Source organism: Lagopus muta, chromosome 6, assembly GCF_023343835.1.
Source record: "Lagopus muta isolate bLagMut1 chromosome 6, bLagMut1 primary, whole genome shotgun sequence".
Taxonomy (NCBI): domain Eukaryota; kingdom Metazoa; phylum Chordata; class Aves; order Galliformes; family Phasianidae; genus Lagopus; species Lagopus muta.
This window is the reverse complement of record NC_064438.1, coordinates 35,494,339-35,517,740: the sequence shown is the minus strand read 5'-3', so window position 1 is coordinate 35,517,740 and position 23,402 is coordinate 35,494,339. Positions and strand designations below refer to the sequence as shown.

Sequence of the window (23,402 nt, the reverse complement as noted above, 5' to 3'; positions counted from 1 at the left end):
GAAAAAGGCCAGGAGACAGTTAAGTAGTCTAGAGGCTATTTGTAATGAACCTGTAGCAAAACTTGCAGACTATTTGGGCACAGTAGCCTCTAATAAGTCTCATTTTCTCTTGATTACTTCTGGTTCTATGACAAATGGCCTCAACAAAGAAATATTTAGAGGCCCACTTTGTTTTGGGTTTTTTTTTCCTTTTCTTTTTTTCTCTTTAAGCAGTTTTAGTCCTTTCCTTCTGAGTTTTTTAAAGTTGTTGGAATATATATATATATATATATATATATATATATATATATATATACTGCTGTTGCAAAATAGCTGGCTCTAACACCACTTGCATCTAGAAGAAAATGTATCTATTTGCAGGCAAATAACTAGTTCTACTTTGACTGTTATGTACTCCCAGCAGATATCTGAGAGTGAGTTATGACTACATCTTCTCTTGTCAGGTTGTATGCTGGTCAACAATGCTGGCACTTTGCATTGGATTGATATGGAAACCTGTAGTAGTATTTTATCATGCATCACATTTTGTGTTCCTGTTATTCTTTCTAAAGAAAAAGTATGGCAGGAGTCAATAAACACTGGGTCATGTTAAACGTGGTCCTGTGCAAATCATTTTGGTCTCGTGTCTTCCTGGGGCTAGGGTTGCAGTGGGCACACACAATGGCATTTGGCTGGATAAAGTACTGCACAGAGGTGACACTGTCAGCAGCAGCTGCCTCTGTCCCAGCGGCCAGGGCAGAGCTCTGTTTGCTGCCATCAGATTGGCACGTTCTCTTGGTCACTTCCTGCTATTCTGAAGTTATGTACATTTCTACCCTCTTCTTGAAATGCTTATATGCTCTCACGTTTCTGTTGAACCAGATAATGTTCTCATGAGTCAATTGTCTTCTGATAGCTTTATTTTTAACAACATCCATTTATACCTCTGCTACTCCTTCAGACTGAATCCCAGAGTTTTCTCTTGCAGCTGTGGGGGAGGTTTCTATAAGGAAGTTGAATTAAAGCCAGGATATTTTCACTTAGCTGTTGTAACAGAATAATATCTTACAATGAGCTGTGAACTATTCTGATGCTTTTGCAATGTTGTGAATGGTAAGATCTACCCAAGTGAAACAGTCTGTCTATTGTGGAAGGTTTGGATTTGACTCTCAGTTTTTGGGTGGTGGGGAACAATTCTGGGTGACTTATCATTTTAATTTCCTTTAAACATGCTAGTTCTATGAAGGGGGGCTCAGAGCACATGGAGAAGACCCTGGGAAGCAGGGGAGTTTCTTCTGAGCTTACTCATTACTAAGGGAGGTTTATAGGGAGAACTCTGGATGAAACTGGCTGTTGGCCATCCAGCTGCCAAGAACCTTGCTGTCTTTTCTCTCAGTTTGGACTAAACCTTCTCCAAAGCAAATATGCTTATATTAAATTTCTATCTTACAGCTATTTAGGGGTCCCCTTTACTCCCCCACCTACCCAAAGGGATATGGCTAAATATATTTGCACTCAGCATTCCCATGACTCCAGAGAATGCATCTTGTATCAGAGACTGCAGTGTGGAAATTACAAAGCAACACGACAGTGGAAGAGAGTAGTAAAAATGGATTTCCCTTTCCCACACAATTTCGTTTCTGTGGAATATTTCCACTTCAGGGAGTTAGAAAAACTCCCATTCACTCTCACGAAGCGTAGAAATGTTTTTTTCCTGCCTATCAAAAAAGGATAATTTCATCTGTATGTCCTTATCTCAGTAGTGCTGGGGCTACTAAATAAATGGCGGTAGGTCACATAGATGAACTACAGTCCCAAAATCAATTCTGGTGTGGGGACACCCAGGCAGTGGCAGCATGCTGCTGTGCTCATTTGCTGACCAAGCAGCGGGGAAGAACTTGCTGCAGTGGGAGAGGAGGCAGTTAATGGTGTCTGATCTAGGCCAGTATTCCAGAGGCTAACAGACCAGGAGGGGAGGCAGGTGGGAGCATATTAGTTCCTTTAATTTTGACAGTTTATCAGCTTATACCTGATGAGACCCTTGTGCTATAATACGTCAAAGTAACAAGATCAGAATGGAGCTTTAACTAGAGCACTGGGGATGAGGAAAGATCACCAAACAATGGAGCCAATGCATTTAAACCGACAGGCTTCTGCGCCTGGATGTGTCCCTTTTTTTCCCAACTGTGTCAGTTTGATTAATAAAAATCACTGTGTCCCCTTCCAAGCTTTGCCCCTCTGATGTCACTATTGCTATTAATAAATTCCAGAAACATGAAGTTGAGGCAGTTTCCCAATCCCTTATGCCCCATGATCTACGAAGAATTGCTGCAGCACGATCTTTCAAACACCATCATGCCGTGTGCAGTCCTGCAAAATCTCAACTGGAAAACTATCAGCCAAATTCTCCAGCTAGCAAATAAGTGGCTGAAGGGACAGCACTGTTCAGAAGTGTTGGGAAAAGCTATCTCAGCCCCCTTTGCCCTGTGGTGCTATTGGTGTCATTGAGGAAGGCCACTTTGGTTGTTCCTCTGCTAGCAGGGTGCATACCAGCAAGAGGGGAGAGCAAGTATGGGCTTGGCACAGGAGTTAACTGTAGGGCAGTGCTGCAGGCTCCTGGGGTGAGGGAGAAGGTTCTCTAGCAGTCTGGAAATAGTGGGCACCAGCATGTTATCCTGGAGCTGCAGGAGAGCTTGGGGCAGCTGGGGAAGCCCACCTACAAACCTGAGAGTGGGAGCCCAAGTGTCTGTTTGGGCTTACAGTGTGTAGCAGTGACCTCCCTTGCTGCTGGCACAGAGAGTTAATTAATTCCCAGCTCCTGCCAGGATGCTGGGCTGGAGGCACCCCCCAACCAGAGGTCTCTTTCAAAGCATTATGCAAGTGGGTGTAGGAGATTTGCATAGGATGAGCTAGCAGCACAGCAAAAAGACCCTGGCCTGAGAAGAGATGAATCTCTATTTTGGGGAAACATCTGTCCCAGTACTGCAGATTGGGCTGGAGCTATGCAAAGAGGCGGCTTTCCCCCAGCTTCAGTGTCACAGGCAGCCTGTAACAGGTAGGCTGGTGTGACACTCAGCAGTGCCCCTCCCTTACGTGTACCCTAGGTACCCAAACTGTCCTGCCAGAGAGCTCACAGATTGTTCCTCAACAGAGGATGCTGAGTTCTTATAGCTGATAAAAGATGACATGACTGACATAATTCCCTCTTGCTTGCTCTAGCACCAGTACAAGGAACCAGCTGCATCTCCATGGTGCTGTAACAGACTCAGCAGCTGCTGCTTGCGGGAAGTTTGGAGATGAAAGCATCCTGGGCTCCTCCAGTCCCAGAGAGCTGTGAGTGACTGTTTGTTTCTCTGAACAGCCAGAGGGAAGTGTCATTTCCAAAGGGAGTTAATTTGAGAAAACTCAGTCGCACTCCTAGTAGCAACTAATGTTGATATTATAAAACAGTTATTTTTTCCTAAAAAGACTGCAAAGTAAAACAACATAGCACATGTTTTGAGAGGAGAATAGTTTAGACAGCAGCAATTTTTCCATCAAGCCTTTGTTATGGCTCAGATAACCTTCCAGGTTCTTTTCCTAGCTACGAGAGGAAAAACATGCTAGGTTTCCAGTGCACAGAAGGGATTAATTCCCTCTACCAGGGCTGACATAGGAGCTATGATCTATAGGCTGATCTATAGCTAAAAGCATTTACTACTCCAGAAAGTCACATCTTTGAAGTTAGTTCTGGGTTTGGCTTTTTTTTTTTTTGTTTGTTTGTTTGTTTGTTTTTTAAACTTAGGTAAGCTGGAAGAGAGGAGAGTTAGACAGATGCAGAAGTACATCACCTACCAGGGATGCAGATTTACTAAGCTTTCCTAGAGCCATTTTCAGGAGGGGCCAGGCTGATGTGCTGTAGTCAGAGACAGCTGTGGTTCCATGGGCCCATGTGCGCCATTCTCCTGCCCAGCTCTCTGCTAGCTGTGCTACAGCACAGCATTATTGCTTACACCTGAGACCCCCATGAACTAGGGACAAAAGGGGTGTGGTTTGGATTTAGCTCAGCTGCAGGTCATGTCTCATCATGTGCTTCTCTGGGGCAAAGCACAGCCCTGGGGTGGTTTACAGCAGGTTCTGGAAAATATATTTCTGGAGCCTCTTCCCAAGGAAGTTAGTGCTTTTTTGGTGGCTGTATAGACTGTTCAGAAGGAGTAAGGCATAGCTGTGTGTCTTTGTGTGGTTGTGCAGTGTGCATCTGTCCTACCTAGGAGCCCTGTGTTAGGTTTTGGGCCTGATCTCAGGCACTGAGGGGAGAGGGCCAACAATGTGCAAAGCTGCAGTCAAGCTGAAAGGCTTCTGATATTCAGGAGGACTACATAACTTCACTATTCAACCTATAAGGTAATTATATATTTATGTTTTTTTTTTTTTAGTTGTGCAATTTCCAATGATGTGCAAGTTACTGATGATGATTGATGCTTTTTAAATCCCAAAACAGAGAATGCAACTCACATTAAGTTGGAAAAAATATCTTTGTTTTAATGTGTGTTGTATTCAAGGAACCTAAGAGAGAAAGCAATCAAGATTTGATTTCCTTTTTGAACGTGAAGTGAAAGCATTTCCAGAAAAGTAAGAAAAAACAATTTAGTGCAGTTTTTCAGGCAGGGAGAAAACAGGCTTCTTCAAGCAAGAGGAGAATTGGAGCTCCCATGTTGTGGTTAAGCGCTAAGTGGCTGATCTGTTCCCAGAACATTAAGTTATTGTACAAAATAATTATATGCAGTATACAGAGGGGATAAAACAGTGATATCCTTGCTGTTTGCCTTTCTGTATTTAAAGCCTGGTGTGCGGGCTGTCATGGTAATTCATAGGATTTGTGTGTGTGGTGCTAGGGCTGTGCTGTGTGTTGCAGGTCCTGGTCTGTGACTGGTGGAGCAAGAGTGGCTGCAGAAGGCCACTAGGTCTGGTTAGGCAATGAACTTAGAGGGGTGTTGTGGAATGCAGCCACAGTGGGATGTTCTTTATTTACTAAACACTGTAGTTAATGTAACTTTGACACATTTACTACTTTTACAGTAGTTCATTGGATGCATCATTGCTGTGATGTACAACATTGCTCCATGTATAGCACAGCTCTGATCAGGAGAGGTAGTATCTGCTGTTAAGATGTACCAGTGGCTTCTCTTGTGTGAAAGGAAGGAAAAGAAATAAGACATCTGAACAGACATGTAGTGAGCGAGGGAAGAGGCTTAGCAGACTTAAGCTCAGCTGTCTTCAGAGAATTTTCAAAAGCTCACTGCAAACACTTCTGTTTCAAAGCTTATGCTCCTTTATCTATAAGAAGCTAAACACTGGCTAATTCTTTAATTAGTTCCCAACAAGATGTTTTTCTCTGTAGCCAAGGCTCACAACGGGATAATTATGTCTTTAGTTCTAAAACAAATGTCAACACAAAAGTTATTTTGATTTCTATCTTAAAATGTTTATTTTTGCTCGCACTCCTAGTGTTGGCCCTCACCTGCAGGTATCTCGCTTTGGTTTGAGAGACACTGAATGCTTTATTTTCAGCTCCTTGTGCTGTTGTCCTTGTGCATGGATATTGTGGAGCTGAATCTGCTGTGGCAAGCTCTGAGCCACCATTGTTTCCAGCTCAGCTGATGCAGACTCTGTTAACGTAACAATCAACACACATGTGGCTCAGAGTGCCCAAGTGTAGGTCACACCTCATGACAGAGATATATGTGCAGAGCTTCCTGGGCCCTCTATGAAGCATGGTAGAGGAAAGTGGAGCTGTCTCTCTGTTCTTAGTTGCTCATGCTGTGAAGCAAGATGCCAGCGTTCTGACAGCAGGCTTGCCCAAGGAGGCTGGCTTCGTTCACACACCAGAAGATCCCAAGTACTCAGCTTTACAGTGTGTGTCCTTTTGATGAGGGATCATAGCCTTTGTGGTTAACCCACTGTGGTTTCTCCATTTCCTAGGGAGCAAATGAATTTTTGTTGATTCAAGAGTAAATTTATCTGAACTGGAAAATTGCAGTTCAGCATTCCTCAAGAAAGTTGTGAGAAAAAATTGCTCTCCTATTAGTCAGTTGGGGGGGAAGGGGGTGGGGAGAAGATCAGAGACCTACAGAAAATGACCCTCTGGGACACCTTAAAACAGTGATTGTTTCTTCTAGGAATAAAGAGAGTGGGGAGAAGGATGAAGTGAAAGCACAATTAGTTTTAAAATGCAGAAAAGAATTACCACAAAGAATAAGGAAATAGTTTGTTCTTCATACCTGTGTCAGATGACAACATAAAATCACAGTAAGGAAGTTGCTGGTTAGCCACTAGGAAAAGCTTTCTTAAAGCTGGGATGCTGAAGCACTGTGTACCTAAAAGGGCTATGGCGATACCACCATCAGAGGTGTGGCTGCAGAAACTTCTACCAGGAGTGATGCGGGTGGAAGGGATTATTATTTTTTTTTTTCCCTTTCTCTTTTTCTGGGAGCAGTTTCTGCAGCAATAAGGTCTCTGTTGCTTTTGTACCCAGGGGCTGGTTGTGCCATCTCATGCTGGGTAAGAGGATGACATCACTCATGGCCATGGTGGGGCAGGGGTCCTGTTCAGTTCAGGCAGGTTACACTTACCCTATTATTTGATGCCTAAATCTTCTGAAATAGTGCCTAAGGCTATGGATTGTCTTCCTCTTCTTCCTGCCTAAAATTGAGGAGCTAGAATTCAGATCCTGGTGCCCCTTTTGGACCTCAAGGTAGAGCCAAGAACAGATATAGACCAGGGTTACACCCTGTTTTCACTCCTGCTCAGCGCATCTGTGCAGCTGATTGGGCTGTTTTCTGTGAGAGGTTGACTTTTAGGTTGCTTTCAATTATTCTTCACAAATGGATATAATATTAGGGGGTCAAAGGGAACAAGGAGGAAATATACACTGGGTTATCTAAAGTTATCCTTTGAGAACATATGAGATCTTGAAGGGGGAAGCTGCTTTCTCTCCCCCCACTTCATGTCCTGGCTAAAGAGAAAGAGGCATATCCACATGGAAGTCAGCATTTGCTATTTCTGTTGAACGTTTTACTTCCCTATGCAAAGCTGTGTTGATTTGCAAGTATATTGCAAGTAAATTCTCACTTGAGTCATTAATCCTTTCAGCGTGTGTGAATGGAAATGTGTTAACTAACATGACTGTAAATGCAAGCAGTTGGGATACTAGCAGTTGAGCCTAGGTGTGCTCATAACTCATATTAAATACTATGGTTTACTCTTGCAGGCTTGCTTTGACTTTTAGAACTGGCAGTCTGTCAAAATTTTATATAAGGTTGGGACCTATAGTTTTCTGGCTGCTATAAATACATTAATATCATAAGCCAAATGTTTCCCCCCTTATTGTTAATGTATTTCCTTTGCTTAGTCTCTGTGAATGTGCCCAGGGAACACAAGAAAATTGTTGGAGTCTCAGCTTCCTTCCATTCCCCTTGTCAGCAAATTGCAGTCAGAAGATGTAGATGGGGCCATTTTGGAGGATGTGGGGGCTTCTCCTGTCTCAACAGATGGTGTATCCTCTACAGGCAGGCTCAGCTTTTTGGGTGGGATGGAAACATGCTGCCATCCCCTCTGTTGTTACACTGGGCTCCTGTGTGCCTTTGCACTGCTGTTCACCGAGATATTTTGCCTGCCACTCAGTAGCCTTGGGGTGGCACATTGCAGTCTTGACCAGAAGCAGAACAGTCACCATCAAATTGCATGTGCAGGCCCAGTGCCCTTCAGTTTGCAGACTTTTTCCCTTGTAGCAAACAGGAGTTCTCTTCTTCACATCCAACGATTCTGGAAGTTATTGACATTACATCAGGTTTAGCAAAAGAGGTCTGGAGATGAGCAGGCATTGGATGACCTTTGCTTGAAAAATGAGTCTTGCAAATAAAAACTAAAGTGCAGGAGAGGACTGTGACATGGCTTTTGTGTGGGCAACGTGCAAGATTGCAGCTTTTTCGTACTGACAGCTTGAATGACATTTGGATATGTACTTGCGATCTTGAAACACACTTGAAATGGAGAACTTTGTTGCTATCCCACCCCATCTTCCCAGAGCACCTAATGCTCTGCAAGCCATTGGTCAGCTCTTTTTTTCATGGCTCTGGTTGAAATTATTTTCTGTTGGTATTGAAGAAGAGCTTGCTTTACGTGGCTGTGCAGCAATGCTTCTGTGATGTGTGAAAGTTTCTTATTAGAAATATGTCAGGACCTAAAGCAACATACTCTTGTAATCTATTTAGTATGACTTCTGGACAGAGAATAGTAGGAAAGTCATTTGAAACTTTTATCTTTGTTCTCAGCAGTAGTTAATTGCGCAGATCAGTGCTTAATTTGTTCTTTCAAATATCAGTAGAGTGATGATGAGAAGGTTCAATAAATCAAACATGGAAGTGTTGCCACCAAGTGGTACAAGCTGTGTTAGGCAATGTCTCTTCCAGATCACAGTGATGAATCTGAGATGCTCTGATGAATTTATAAAATAAGATTTTTCTTTCTTTTTTTTTTTCCTTTTTCCTTTGCTTAATTTTTCTTTTCTGATACGTTTTAATTCTCACAGTGGTAAATGATCATACTAGCACCCCAGTGCAGTCATGGGGTGCATTGGCCACCTCTTCCTGCACTGGGTGGAGCTGCAGGCAGTGGAGGAGCAAATGTGAAAGGTCCCCAGGATACAGGACTGTTCAGACTATCCTTGATGCAGTTCTGTCTCATTGGGTGCAGCATATTCCTTCTTCCTTAACCTTGAGTGTGAGTGAAGAGAGCAGTCCTGGAGGGGGACTGTGCACCTTGGCTTGGAGACTAACCAAGCACTGTCCTAGCCTGTCCCTTTACTGTCCAATGCAGCCACTCCTGAGTGACTTGGAACACTTGGAAATAATTTCCATATTTATATAGTTTTTAATGGCAATGATGTGAGTGCTGAAGTGTTTTGTTTTTCAGCTAAATTACTAAGCGTGCTGTACTTCAGCCACAGGTTTCTTTACTCTGCTGGAGCTGAATAATGCCCTTTGTCTGCCATTTAAAAAACCTAGGTTTAAAAAAAGTCAAAAGAAGAATTTTGCAACACAAGAGAACCAGGGGGATTACTAGGGGCTGCTCTTCCCCCCCCCCCCCCCCCCCCCCTTTTTTTTTTTTTTTTTTTAATAACAAAGGTTAAAAGCAAACAGGCAAAAGCTTGATTGTGCACTTGCTCATGTATGTATAGGCATGCAGTCTGGTCTCCAGGCAGGCATGCTGAAATTCCTACCACTTGGTGTGGATGTGTGGACTCTGTAGATCCCATGCCCCTTAGACTCTGCCAGCACCAGCAAAAGCCAAAGCTGAGCAGCAGCATGGGAACTGTCATTTTGTCACTGGAAAGGTGCTGATCCAGCATGCAGGTGCTTAGAGAGCTGAAAGTTGTTGTGGTCAAAGCATGGTACGGGGTTGGCCTTATCAATAAGTTGTGTGGTGGGAATAAGAGCCAAGCAGGAGGGAATTAGGTCAAAAAGATGCTTTTTTCAGAACTGACACTTCCTCAGCAGACATCACTTCTTAGCTTTCTTCCACCAACCTCTCCCTTTCTGTCTTTGGATAATTGCCTTTCATTTCTTAGAATGAAAGCCTGAAATACTCTTTATTTATTTTAATGTTGCCACCGTTATCATCAGACCAAGCAAATGATGGCAAAAAGCAGAAGCAGTCACCAAGGCCCTTTTATCTCAGCACTAGTCTCTGCTAACTACAGATCACAGAACAGGAGTTAAATTTAATGCAGCTGAGAGGAAAGAGTGGAAGGGAATCGGCGAATGTATGTGTTAGTGAAATATAATGGTAGAAAAAGTCTCTAAAAAGATGCCTTCCAAGCTTTCATAAGTGCAATTGTGAATGTATTTCAGTTTTATCTTTCCCTGTTAAAAAGTGCAAGAAAATAAACCGAGATGTCAACCTAAGTAACAGCTAGCATTGTTGCACAGGGAAAATACTGTAATTAGGGTATCAGATCTCTAAAATGTCTTATCCAGATCAGCAGAACTTGGCTGAAATGGCTTGTTTCACTCTATAATAAAGAGTATATTTAACTTGACCATTTATGAATAGCTAATATGTTTCTAATATGACTGCTTTTTAGACATCACATTTGCAGATGATTCATCCACTCTTTTTTTAATTGTTATTATTATTATTACTACTAGTCCTTTAAAAGTAATTAACACAGATAAATCAAATAGACTATATAATATAATGAATTCACAAGCAGATGAAGTAATTGTTTTGGAAGTTGTTATAGCAAATTGAGGTGTTTTTTTTTTTTTTTTAAATCAGTGGGCTTTTGCAGACGGAAAAAGCAAAATTTTTATGACAGCTGGCTATATACAATTATAACTGGTGTGCATCTGTAAACCTGTTACCTACATTTGTAAGCAGAATCTATGCATTTTTCTCTCTCCCTGTTAAAGAGTTATTAACGTAAACAGAAATTGCCATTTAAAAAAAAAGGTTAAAATGAAGCAAGCATAGAGGACTATGAGTCGTCACTAGAGAACTTTCTGTGGCTTCAACTAAAACTGTGTCCATTGACAGGGGTTTAAAACAAACTGAATAAAATCTTGTCAACTACTTAGAACCATATATATATTTTATATTTTTATATTACATTATATTCATATATTTTATTTTAATATATTTTAATATAAATATTAAAACATTGTCTATAATATATAATATTATATATAATTTTTATATTATATATTATATATTATAATATATATTTTATATTATTATATATATTATATATTATTATATATAATTTTATATATTTTATATAATATATAATATAATATATAATATTTTATATATTTTATATATTTTATATATTATATATATATATTATGTATTATATATATATATATAATAATATATATATATAATAATAATAATATATATATATATATAAAATTCTGACTCTACAAGGGCCAGGAAGCTTCCTCGTTATTACAGCTGTATTTGCTTATGCGCAAATATCTTTACTGAAGGTGTTAAATTGCCAGCAAATAATGGTACAGTGAATACTGTGCTAAATATCTGACAAAAACAAACGAAATATAACAGAACCCTTAAGTATTATTGATTAAGCAGAGTACATAAATTCGGATCACCAAAATTGTGGGCCAAATTTTATAGGGCTTAATGGCATGAGAAATATACCCAATTAAGAATACCCCATCTGTGGACGTGTTCAGGGTCAGACTGGATGGGGCCTTGAGCCACCTGATCTGATGGAAGATGTTCCTGATGATGACACAGGATTGGACCAGATGGATTTTTGGACTCAGTGATCTCTAGAGGTCCTTTCCAGCCAATACAATTCTGTCTTTAAATGTCCTTTTCCACGCAATCCATTCTGTAATTCACCCTATGATTAAAATGCCTGTGAGCTGCAAGCAACTCACTAGCACCAAAGACCTAGTTATTTCCAAAGTAGTATATTCCCAAGGATGTCATGTACCTGTTTCTTTGTAATCAGATAAACTTATTCTCCTCCTTGACCCTGGAAGCAAGGTCATAGGAAGCAGGACATATTGTCCATTCAGGGTGTTGAGTTCACCACTGCTGACTTGAATGACAACTGGAGTATTCCAGACTGCCATCTGTGGGTCTTGACACTTGCAAAGAACAACCCATGTCTGACTTCAGTCAGACTTCTCCCCCGGGGATGCCCGCCGCTATACGCTGGGGAGGCTGTGCAGGCATATCTAAACTTTTTTTCCCAAGCCCAGCTGTGTCACTGAATGTTATTTGCAGGCCTGTAAAGCAAGCAGAGAGGGATTAAAATTTCACAATGCCTGTGAGGAGCTGCAAGCAGAAACAATTTCTGGTCCTGAACATAAGGCCATGGTAGCATGCAGTGCCCAGGCCTTCCTCAGGCTGTGATCCTATAGACAAGATCTCAACTACCCAACTTTGTTTTCCACTCTATTAACTGCTTCATGAAATGGCACAGCTTGAAGATACCTACTCGGACATCTTCTGTTCTTTCCCCTCTATCTTCCTATGTCACAATTAGTGATGGCCTTTGAGGTTTGCTGCTAGGCAGCTTTGGAAGAGGCCTGACTTAATGTGTTGCAGAGCCATGTATTGGTCTGGAACAATAGCTGTCAGCCCAGCTGGTGTTGGGATTTTCCATGTGCAACGCTTACTCCATTTATGAGGAGAGGGAAAAAAAACAGGGTAACAAAACACCAACTGAAAATTATAACAGCAACTATTTGCCTTTCAGCAGAAATTGAATGGGTAAAATTTGGATGCTACAAAAAACTATAAATAGAGCATCCAGAGCAGAAAAGTACCGGAAGAAAGAGGAAGCCTCTAATAAATTACAGATCTTTAAAGGATCCCAGTAGAGGGAGGAAGAAAGCCAGGGAACAGGAACAACAGGAAAATTTAAAAGAAGCTTATACTGAATATTATAAATTCATGTGAGAAGGGCCTTTCTTCTCTCGGTGTGGGAAGATGCAAAAGTTTTGGTATATCATCCTTGTGCAGGGAAAAGGCTGAGGCTCAAATAGTCCACAACTGCTTTTTTGTATTGTGATTAACAAGTCATGCTGTTAAAATTGTATTAAATGGGACTCATGCCTTCTTGCTGTCACAGTTTTCAGAGCAATTGCTTCTCATTCAGCTTGCTCGTCCACTGAGAACCTGGCACTCAACGAAACGCAAAGAATTATTTAAGTTAATAAAACATGCTTGTTCCAAATACCTACCACTGTGAAATGGGAACAAAGGAGGGACGCCAGATCCCATTCTGTATGGAGAAACCAAGATGAAATAGATTCCAGTGTGATTTTGTTTAGAGTTGTCATGGAAATCCAGCTTCCCTCGGTGTGGTGCCAGGGAAGGCAAACACCTCCCTGCATGTAACCCAGGTGAGTAAAGTGCTTGGGCTGTGACTTGCTGGGGGTGCCCTGCAGAGAGCTGCCCATCAGACCAGCGTGTCCAGGCAGTGCTCTAGGGAAGGGCACACAGCTTTATCCATGTGCTGTAGGGGAAGCTTTGTGCCCAGTGGTTTTGCTGGTGAACTGCAAGACCGGGAATGGGACCCGAATCTGAATGAGAGTGATAGTGGTAGTGAAGGTGAAATTGTTTTCCAGCCTCCAGCATTGTGCTTCAGAACTCTCATCCTTCCTTTTCTAGTCATATTCCCCTAATAAACATGAAGGAAAAAAAAAAAGGTGTGATATAAATTTGCATGCACACAGAGTGAAGGATCATGCGGTTTTTACAGTCAAATTTGAAGATGAATTAGTCTTTGAGATACCGTCTGTTTAAGGATTATGTTGTTAATAACCTAAATTTGACACACACTTTTTTTTCCCCTTCAGTCACTACCCACAAAGCCTCTCTGAAAATTATCTCTTATGAAGCTGTGTCATTAATGGCTTCCTGCGAGGTTTCTTTTGGAAGCTGCAGAAAGGTAAATAAAAATGAATTAATACAGCATTGTGGGTTTTTAGGCAAAATATGCAAATATCATACTGAGAAAACCTTACCAGCATTAAAGTCTTTCAGATCCTATCCTCAGAGGCTCTGCTTGTGGAATCAGAAGCGTTTAGGCAACCTTTAACTTAGTTTATGTGTAATACACATGCATGCTCTCTGTCACTCTCTCACTTCATAATGTCCTCTTGGAACAGTTCCCACTGGTGCAGTTCTCTGCTTTGCAGTTCATGAATTTTATTTTCAATCAATAAATGCACCTATTATCAAAGTTTTGTATTCTCATCATAATTGTCACTTCTCATAAACCATTCCGTTGTGTGGGTCAGCTTCACAAAAAGCACATGCCACTTACCTATATTTTTCTGCATGGGGTTGTACAGTATACGAATGGAATGTGCATGAAAGTGTAATCAGATTTCAATTCCATCTAATACTTACGAATAAGCTTGTTTGTTTTATTATTATTAAGTTGCTTTGAGACAGTAATCAGGACTTAGGTATTTCTTGGTGTTCTTGCCTGTAATATATTCTTATGGTATGGAGCAGAAATTGCCTTGCAGGCCTCCCCCAAAGTATCCTATGCCATCAAAGAAAGTGTTACTTCTGGTGTATAACTTTACACCGTTTACCAGGCATTTCAGACAAGTAAAGAAAAGCTTCTTGCATGCTTCTTTCAAGGTTGCAAGTTCCCACTGTGGCAAGTTATAAATGTGGAATCTGTCTGAGAGCCAGTGACCTATGATGATGAAACCCTCCTAATTTCTAGTGTGGATTTTTTTTTTTTTTTTTTTTTTTTTTTTTTGGAGATATTATTTTAGGCATTTCTTGAAGAGACAGGCTGTCTTTGTGGTGATTGAGTCTTTGGATATTTTCTGATTTGTGCCTTGTATCTTATCAGCCCAGAGTATATTAAATACTGCTATCATATGCAGTCATCAAATGATTGTATTACAAGGTTAACAGACAAATAATATTTCAAAATGAAAGCCTTCAAGTTGCCTACTTTTCTGACCTCTGAAAGTGTATAATATTATGTAGAAATGAAGGGGGGGGGGGGGAAGTCTATCAATAACAAAGAAAAGGATAGGAGCAAGTAGGGGGCAAGGAAGGAAAGTAAATGTTCTTAGTTAAGTGCGATCCCATAAACACAGTGGAATCCAAGATTACTTTGAACTAATCTTGATAATATCTCAACTGGTTAGTCTCCACAGCTGTCACTGCTATGGGACAGTAGATTTGATGCTAATGCTCCTTCTTCTACAGTACACCACCACTACTGGTACAAATACAACTTCTACTGGTAATAGCTGTAGTATCACTACTATGTAGCATCACTACACACATCTATCTAATTAGAGGGGCCTGTTTTTCAGATCTGTTTTACTCTCTCTACAATTACTGCTGCTTCTGGATTCAGCCGAAATAGCAGAAGGGAAGATTTTTAAGGTGAAGCATGAATCTCCCAAAGGAGGAACTTGGGATTTTCCACTTTTCTGTGGGATGTGGACTCCAGGGAGTTACCTTTCCATTTGCAATGAGGGCTCAGGTTCACAATGAGGAAAGAAAGCTTGTGTGTGTGTTCTAACTGAGGGCCTAGGGTGTTATAGCTACTTCATAGAATTTGAAAAAAATATCTTGCCTGTATTGTAAGGCTTTATCTTATCTCAGATGTCTGTTTCTCAGGTGTCTGATCCCTCTCTTCTCCTGCTGATGTCTTGACTGCAGAGCTCTGTGATTCCTGCAGGTACAATTTACCTGCTACAGGAAACAGAGTTAACATAACAATGAGAAGATACTTTCTGTTCCTTACAAAAATCACTATTTGCTTGCAAAAATACAATGGCAAGCATAGGCAGAAGCTTACAGACATGACAGATAATTTTATTGCTGTTCTTATTTAGCAGTTTTTGTTCACTTTTTATTATTCCTGATTTGTTTGTCTAGTCCTTAACTCCACAGATAATTTGCACGTGTGTGGAGCAGATTCCTTACTAGTATCAGTAAGGTCACTGTTTCATGAGGTCTTGTAGCCAGAAGGACTGTTACTGTCATCTAATCTATCACCCATGCTTCATTCTGAAAAATAATTTCTGCCTGAAGGGTATGGAGTGTAACTCACTAATTGATGGAACTTTCTGTGGCACATGTCTAGCCAATAGCTGGTCTTTTAAGGATGTTTGATACTTAAGATTATATGTATGACTTTGTGTTATGCACTTGATACTAAGCCGTATTTCTTTGCCTGTGGGACTGTATGTAGAAGTAATGTATCATTATGCCAATGACAATATTCTAGCTGTGAGTACTAGTGATGTGATAATTCTGTCATCTTGAGCTCTGCTTTGATTATCATTTTTTTTTCTTTTCTGCTTTTTTTATTTGCCTGAGAAGTACACAATAGTTTAACTTCCTCTTCAAAACTTCTCATTCATCTTCAGGAGGGTGAACAATCTTTTCTGAACAGAGAAGACATGTTCCAACTATTTCTTTATACCCTTCTAACCCTTATCTTTTAGTTATGCTTCTCTGCATTGACCTACTGTTTCTGCACATTATTTTTCTGAGCATGTCTGTACTGGCTGTTACAGGGTCAAGGCCTTGAAAGCAAGCCAGACTGATTTGGGGGCCTCTTTCCTTTGTTTCAGTGGATGTTTGCCAGAAACTCTATGTCCTGCAGCAGCACTGACTGGCTGAACTCTCCCACAGCAGTATCTCTCCACTGTACACTGACTGCTGCATTTCTGATTTGAAGACACAAGGGAGCCAAGTACATACATATAATAGCAATGATCCTCCACAGGGTGTAGATAAGAGGGCTCCCTCTACAGCACCTGGGGAGTGCTGTGAGGCAGGAGGCCAAAGGTTAGGTTCCCAAGGGATGGCTTTGACCCATCTGGATCTCACCATGCTTGATGTATGTATATTGTCAAACAAGCTCAAGACAGACTGTTGGGATCTTTCCCCCCCCCCCCCTCCCCCCCCTATTCAAGCTAAAGAGGCAGCAATTATGCTTACAGCATTGAGGGAGATATTTCCAGTCACAGAGGCAGAAAGGCCAGTAAATTATTCCAGAGTTATACTTCAAATGCTTCCAGAATTAACTGCCAAGAATCTTTTTGCATAGTGCTTATGCAGGCTGTTTCCCTACCCCAGCCAGCCAAGAAGGGGATGTGGGGCACAACTTGCCCAGTTGCACTTTGTGCTTTCTCAGCCCACCTCTCATATTGTATATCTCCATGCAAAGAGTTGTTCCCCTGGTGTCGTTCAGCAGCATCATGTAGGAGGAGCAGGCACATCCTTCAAGAGAAGCAAGATCCCAAATGTCTCAATGGCAGTCTGATCATTCCCTAAGGAACCAGGACTGAATAGAATAGCTGTTCCTCCCTTTCTTTCTTCCTCTATACCTTCCTTTACCTAATTCTCGCTCTTCTTTACAGAATAGTGGAAGAAAACTGATGCATTTGATGCAGTACCTGTGTTCTCTAGTGCCTTGGTTGAAGTGCAGAAGTCTTCGTGTCCTTCTGCTGTGCCTGTGCAAGAAGTATGCTCATGTAGCCTTTTGACACGTAAGCTAGGTTATGCAGGTATAGCAGTTCTCAGAAGCTGTGGGACAATACCCTTCTCCCCTGTGAAAGTCATGATGTGCAGGCACTTTTGTCTGTGAAGCTCTTAAATTAGAAATTTCCTGAAAGAACCCATACCTCTCTTCCTTTCTTATTGTATTAGATTTGTTGTTGATCAGTGGAAAGGAATATGCTCAATATTAAGCACTGCTGAAAAGACAGAGGGAGTTTCATGAGGAAGTTGAACTACTTCTGGTCATGGCTTTTACACATGTAGAAGAGTATTCAAGAAAATATGAGGTTTTCTTTTAATGTCTTTTGGTTCTGGCTCCATCATAGATGAACAAAAGCAGAACTCAGTTCATTCTCTCTTTATCCTCAATGATCTTCTGTGACAGAAACATGCTAGACTAATGTAAATGCTTCCCCCCCTCCCCCCCCCTTCTCTGGTGGAGTTCTGGTTGCTTCCCCAGGCAGAAATTTGATCACTAAGAAGTTATCGGCAAACCATCAGACCTGTACCATCAGACCCTTTAGTCTATCAGTGATTCCTATGTCTCATCTCCACATGAAGCATCTTTAGGTTGCACTTTATAGCAGGTCCCCTTTGAGTGTGTGTCCTGATTATATACCAACCTTATATAGTTTGGTTAGAGATAGTCGTCATGGATTTACAAAAGGGAGGTCATGCTTAACAATCTTGATTCATTTCTCTGAGGAAGTGACAATGAGAGTGGACAGGGGTGAAGAAGGAGACATAATTTACTTGGACTTGAAAAGGCTCTCAATACAGTGCCACATAACAGATTCATTTATAAGGTTAGCAAGTATGGGACTGATGGTACAATACTTGATTGGATATAAAATTGGCTTGATAACAAGGGCCAGGGAGTGGCAGTAATGGTTATAGATCACACTAGGGAAGTGCTATGTAATGAGGGGTTTGTGCTTGAAGACATAGTGAAACTAACAAAGGATGGGCAAAAGCAATTGTATTGGAGGGAAAAAGAGAAAAAATGATGCCATCCAGGTAACCCAAAAGCATGAGGTTGTAGCTTCATGGGAAGCAAACAGTCACATCAATGTGTAGCTGGAAATTTTGAGTAGCATTCTGTTAAGAAAATTATCTAAGAACTGAAAGGGGGAGAAGCCAGGCCTACTGGCTGCAGGCCCTGCAGCAGAGGCAAAAGCAGAGAGAGCGAGCAGGGATCTTTCCCTATAGGTAGGAAAGAGAACGAAAGTGAGTTTGCTCATGGTGCCAATGAGCAATAAGTGTATTTTCAGAAACTGATCTTACTGTATGAAGTCCTTGGACCTTTGCTATGGGAACGTATCACAGAATCTAGGGTGTATTTTTCATCTCCAAGTACATCTTTGGAGAATCCTATTTCTTTCAATTTTCTTTAATCTAAGGAGACTTGACTTCCTGCATTGAAATTAGCCTTTGTCACTGTCTTGCAAGATGCTATCTTACGTGCTGTAATAAAGCAGAGAACTGGCTAGAAGAAAGAAATTAAATATTAACCGAAGCACAGAAGAGTCAACAGAGTGCTAAGAGGCCTCAGAGATTCACAGTATTGAACAGAAATTTGTTTCAGTGAATACTCATCTCTTTACGAAGTATCATCTTCGATGATACTCTAAGGGGTTTGCCATTGGGGTTTGCACTGCTGGTAGTTCAAGAAAATAGAAGCTTTAATGTCCACCAAAGTTTCCGCTCCAGAATCCTTTCCTTTTTTTATTGAAGACCTATTTCCATAAAGCAAGTGCAAGAAAGCAATGACTTTCAACTTCACCTGTGCTTCTCACTTCTTTTTAGACAGGAACCTCTGGAAGGATCAGACCATGCAGTTCAGGAAGACTTGGAAACACTTTTTAATTAAACAAAAAAGAGCTGCCCTGTTAGCATGTGCGTGGTGTGGTACAGGATTAGAAAGAAAACCTGATGCATTGTACCAGTTAGTCAGACTGATTTATCTATTGTTTGTGCTATAAGCTGTGCATAGTTATTTGCTTATGAGTACTGGCTCAAAGCCTTGGTCCTTCTCGCAAAGCCATTAAAGTCATTAGTTGAGGTCTTATTGATTTGAACAAGACCAAGGCTTGACTCATTGTGTCTATCCAGAGGACACCAATAAACTTTTAAATCAGTCAAGGCTGTAGACTCATTCTGCTGGGGTCATACGGTTAATACATCCTGTTCCTGTCATTTCCGCTATAAATCTGTGAATGCTTTTAAAACAAGAGGAAAACTTGATTCCCTTCCTTTTGCGAGAAAATATTATGTTCCCTTTTATTACAACGAAGATGGGGGTCCTTTTCCTGAGGAGAGCTTGTAATGGGAAAGGTAATATCAATACATTCCATTGTCTCTGGAGTCAGTGAAAAGTAATTAGAGATAAAGAAATGAACCATAGGTCTCCTAACTGCAATGCAAACTTTCTCCCACTGATTTCCCATAAGCCTTTGCTGGGCACCGATGTCTATTAAAAAATCCCTTATTTTTAGCATTTCATCTAGGTTGCACAATCTCCTCAAGATGGAGAAGATTTTAACTTCCTATCAGTGTAATCAAACTCACGATTATTGACTTCATTTGTGTGACTTTGCCATTGTGTGACTGGGTCATTAATTTTTTTACTTCCACTCTCTCCCTGTTAAATTTAGTAGTCCAAACAAAACTGTGGTGGAGAATACCAATCCTAATTTTGTTCATTTAAAAGTAGAACTCTGCAATCTGTTCTTATCTCACATTTTGTTGCTTTCAGGAAGATCTCAATGGATCTAGTGAAGCAAAGAGTTGTATGGAAATGAAGATGGATCATGAAAAATGGGTCTTGAGAGCAATTTGGTTATTTCAAAGCTGACAAAGGAATCAGTGGGGTCTTATTTAAGTCAGTAAATATAGCTGGCCATACACTTTGTAAATGCTACTTGGGCTGAGAGGGAGGTTAACAGCTTCCACTGGTCACCTTTCTGATAAACAGATGATATGAGAGAAGAAGAAAGGATCTTTCTTATGCATATGTATTTAGATGTATTACTGTGTCCAGTTTGAAAGCCCAGCTGGCTTTCAGAGTTAGTGGATCGTGTCTCTGTGTGCATGCACGTGCACGTTTTATAAATGGTTTGATCTTACCTGAGAATCTGTGGCTCTGGTTACATTCCATTTGTTCACACTTCTGTGGGCTCCATAGTGAGCTTGCTGGACAGTTCATTAAGTTAGCTGACAGTGCACATACAGCCTTTCCACCCACCTCCCCCAGCCCTAAAATAAAAAATAAAGAAATTAAAATGGCAAGAAGGAAAAATACTGTGCAAATAGCTCAGATGCGTAGACACATTTAAGCTAATGCAGTTTTGAGCATCATAACAAAAAAATGTTTTTTCAGGAGTATTGCAGTTACTCCAGTGACATGACCACCTTGCAGCAGTGCCAGTGCAGGCTGTCAGAACTGGCTATCTCAGTAAGGCTGACAAAACTTCCATCACTAACTTTTTAGAGTCGGAGTGCTTCTAAAGAGCCCTTTTTTTTCTTTTCTTTTTCCTTGCAACAGTTAAGATAGCTTCTAGGTACTTGGGCATCTCGCTTTGCAAAGCAAGTGGTTCATAAATAGCAGTTAGTGTGATCAGTTGCTTTTGAAAATGTTCTTTTGGTGTTATGACTTAGTTCGTCCAACTTCCAGCATGTTATTTCTCCAAATATTATTAAAAACAAACCAACCAACTACTAGGTCAACCGCAAAGATACCTTTTCAAAGGGTTCAACCCTTTCAAATAGTTCATTCTGTTTCTTAAAGTTGCTGCAAACCTGTTCCCTGGAGTTATATCAATGTAAGAGCACTACTAGAAGAATGAAATCACTGAACAGTCATTCTGTTACTTTCTTTAACATGAAAACCTTCTTGTTCAACTAGGAATCCTCAAGCAGTGCATTCATGTAGACCATCAACTCTGCTCTCATACAATGTGTGGTCAGCACAGCTGAGTTTTAAAAAGCCTTTGTAACAGCTCAGAAAAACCACTCAAGCCCCCCTTTGGGATTAGTAGCTTTAGTTAATGTTGGTTAACACTTATTTGGAACAGGCATGTTATTCTTTCCTTAACCTTTATTCTCATCGTTCTTCCAATCTCCTTTTAAATTCCATTTTCCCCTCTGTTGGCGTCTGTACCCTTAGCTACCTCACAAACAAGCTGCATTGCCAGCTGGCATGCAAGAACAGAACTGAAAGCAGCACTGCTAACCCCTGCTCCTCTCCACTCCCTGCAAAGTTGGAGGCGTATCAAGCTTGATGCTGAGATCCCGGAAAGTGGAATTCTGAGCTTCCTGGGAACTCAAAGAGCTGGGTTTGAGGCTATTAAGTTATTGGGCTGGCTCACTGAGCTACAGTTGTTCATACATTTCTGTTTTATACATTTTTTTTCGGAGTGAGCAGATGTTCCTACTTGCGCTATTTGTTATGCTGTGAAAACCAGAAAACAGTGCAACAGATTATAGGCAGTTTTAATCAATTTTGTTAAGGCAACCAAAATCTGGTCCAGAACGACAAGCCCAATGCTTTTCAAACTGGTTTAAGTAAGAAAAGATTTGGACAAACCAATGTTGCAGTAGGTTTTGGCTATGGGCAGCACTAACTTGATTTTATATACCCAAATTTTTTGTTCTTAATGAAAATAGAAATTGAGAACTCTTAAGTAACAAAATAAAATACAGAATCTGGAAAAACTTTGTTCATCCAGTCCCGTGCATTGCTGCTCACTCTTTTGATCCACACACAGTGGTTGAACCTAAAGTATATTTAACTTTCCCCCAACCTGCCCAGCCCTGAGTTTTGTTCTGAATTTGTTGTGTCTTTTTTTCTACATTGGTAAATGTTTCTGTCTTCAGTTTGTAAGGTAGAAAGCCTAGCCACAGGACACCAACAACTTCCATGTTGCCTGTTTGGGAAAAGAAAATACGCATTTAAAAGAATCAGCAGTTTAGAAAGAGAGGATATAATGTGATTGAAGATTTTCACTGTAACACTGTAGAGTACAAAAAAAAATATATATATATATAAAGTGCATTTTAAATGATTAATGTACAAAAGCTGACCTCTTCCAGTGTGCATTAATCAAGAAAAAATGCACAGTGTCAATAGTGGTTAATGTTGCAGGTCCATTATTTGCTTTGATAATGTGCATAAAAATGCTCAATATGACAATGAGTTGGGGTAGCTGAGAATTTAGGATGGTGGCAAGTTTGTTGTAGTATTTGGATTAGCATTCTTAACCTACATCTTGACAGCTTCTTTTCTTCAGTTTGGAAGAGTTATCAAAATCTAGCTGTATCCTCTTTCATTTTTAGTTTTATATATATATATATTATATATATATTATATATATATAATTTTTTTTTTAAAACAAAACAATTTAAAAATACCTGCTTAAACAAATACTACCAGCATTCATTAGTCAGGATGGTTATATGTGAAAGAAATGATGCCAGATAGTAACAAATCCAAGAGAAGTTTATTATGAAAATGGCACCTGCGGGATGAAAAAAAATTAAGTTACATAAAGACAACCATGTATGACATGTATGAGAATCTACAAAAGTATAAAAAGAACCCTGTTGTAAATGAAGTATGTACATTTCTGATTTGCAGCATTATCAATGATCAATGAAAAAAATGTTTCAAATAAGCCAGGCACTCGAGAAGTTAGATTCGGTTAGCTTAACACAAAATAAATGTACCATAGCTGTCACTTTTTAAGGTTTTAATTTTTTTTATATTGTAGAGTTGGTAACACTGCTAAGATTTATACGAACAGAATCCCTTTCCCCGTTATTCAGCTACTTGGCACCAGTCTCCTCATAAAAGATTTCATATATTTGTACAAGAAATAGTTAAAAACACAGACACAGTCTTCACAGGTAATGAAGTTTTTTTTCATTTTGTAATTTTAAACACTATGGATTTAGACAGCAGCTGTGATTATCTGTTAGTTTAAATCACCAGAAATCATTTTGACACAACACAGAAACATTTATAAAAAACAAAACAGAACAAAACAAAAAACCAACAGCTGTCTAGCTGTTCTTTGTAGCTGATAGGTGCACTCCTTTGATTGTTCAATAGCTAAAGTAGAGCATCCAAAATTAAACTCTGAATTTCCCAATCAGCTTTCTTGCCTTTTTTAGTCCTACTTAAATCCTTCAAATTTAACCTTTAAAAGCTCATTAATTAAATTTGTGACATCCAATTCCCTTTCATTATTGTTCCACAGCGGCTTGAACCGACATCTCAAATTCAAAGCTATTGGAGGAATTGACTCAACACAGTGAGTGATCAAAAATTCAAAGGACAGCTGAGTTAATATATT

General features: G+C 40.2%; 1 protein-coding gene and 1 long non-coding RNA gene across 2 annotated transcripts in view; both read left to right on the top strand.

The window, feature by feature from the left end:
• The window catches only part of EGLN3 (egl-9 family hypoxia inducible factor 3), a 30,539-nt gene extending 27,214 nt beyond the window's left edge, over positions 1-3,325 (top strand). The window contains exon 5 of the mRNA XM_048948995.1: positions 3,199-3,325. Within this exon, the coding sequence (XP_048804952.1) occupies positions 3,199-3,239 (41 nt within the window). The 3' untranslated portion in view covers positions 3,240-3,325. The remainder of the gene's footprint in view (positions 1-3,198) is intronic.
• Positions 3,326-3,739: 414 nt separating this feature from the next.
• On the top strand, positions 3,740-22,266 carry LOC125695477 (uncharacterized). The gene is made up of 3 exons (XR_007377962.1): positions 3,740-4,362; positions 13,356-13,447; positions 18,856-22,266. It is a non-coding gene; the product is annotated as an uncharacterized LOC125695477 (long non-coding RNA).
• The last annotated feature ends 1,136 nt before the right edge of the window (positions 22,267-23,402 follow it).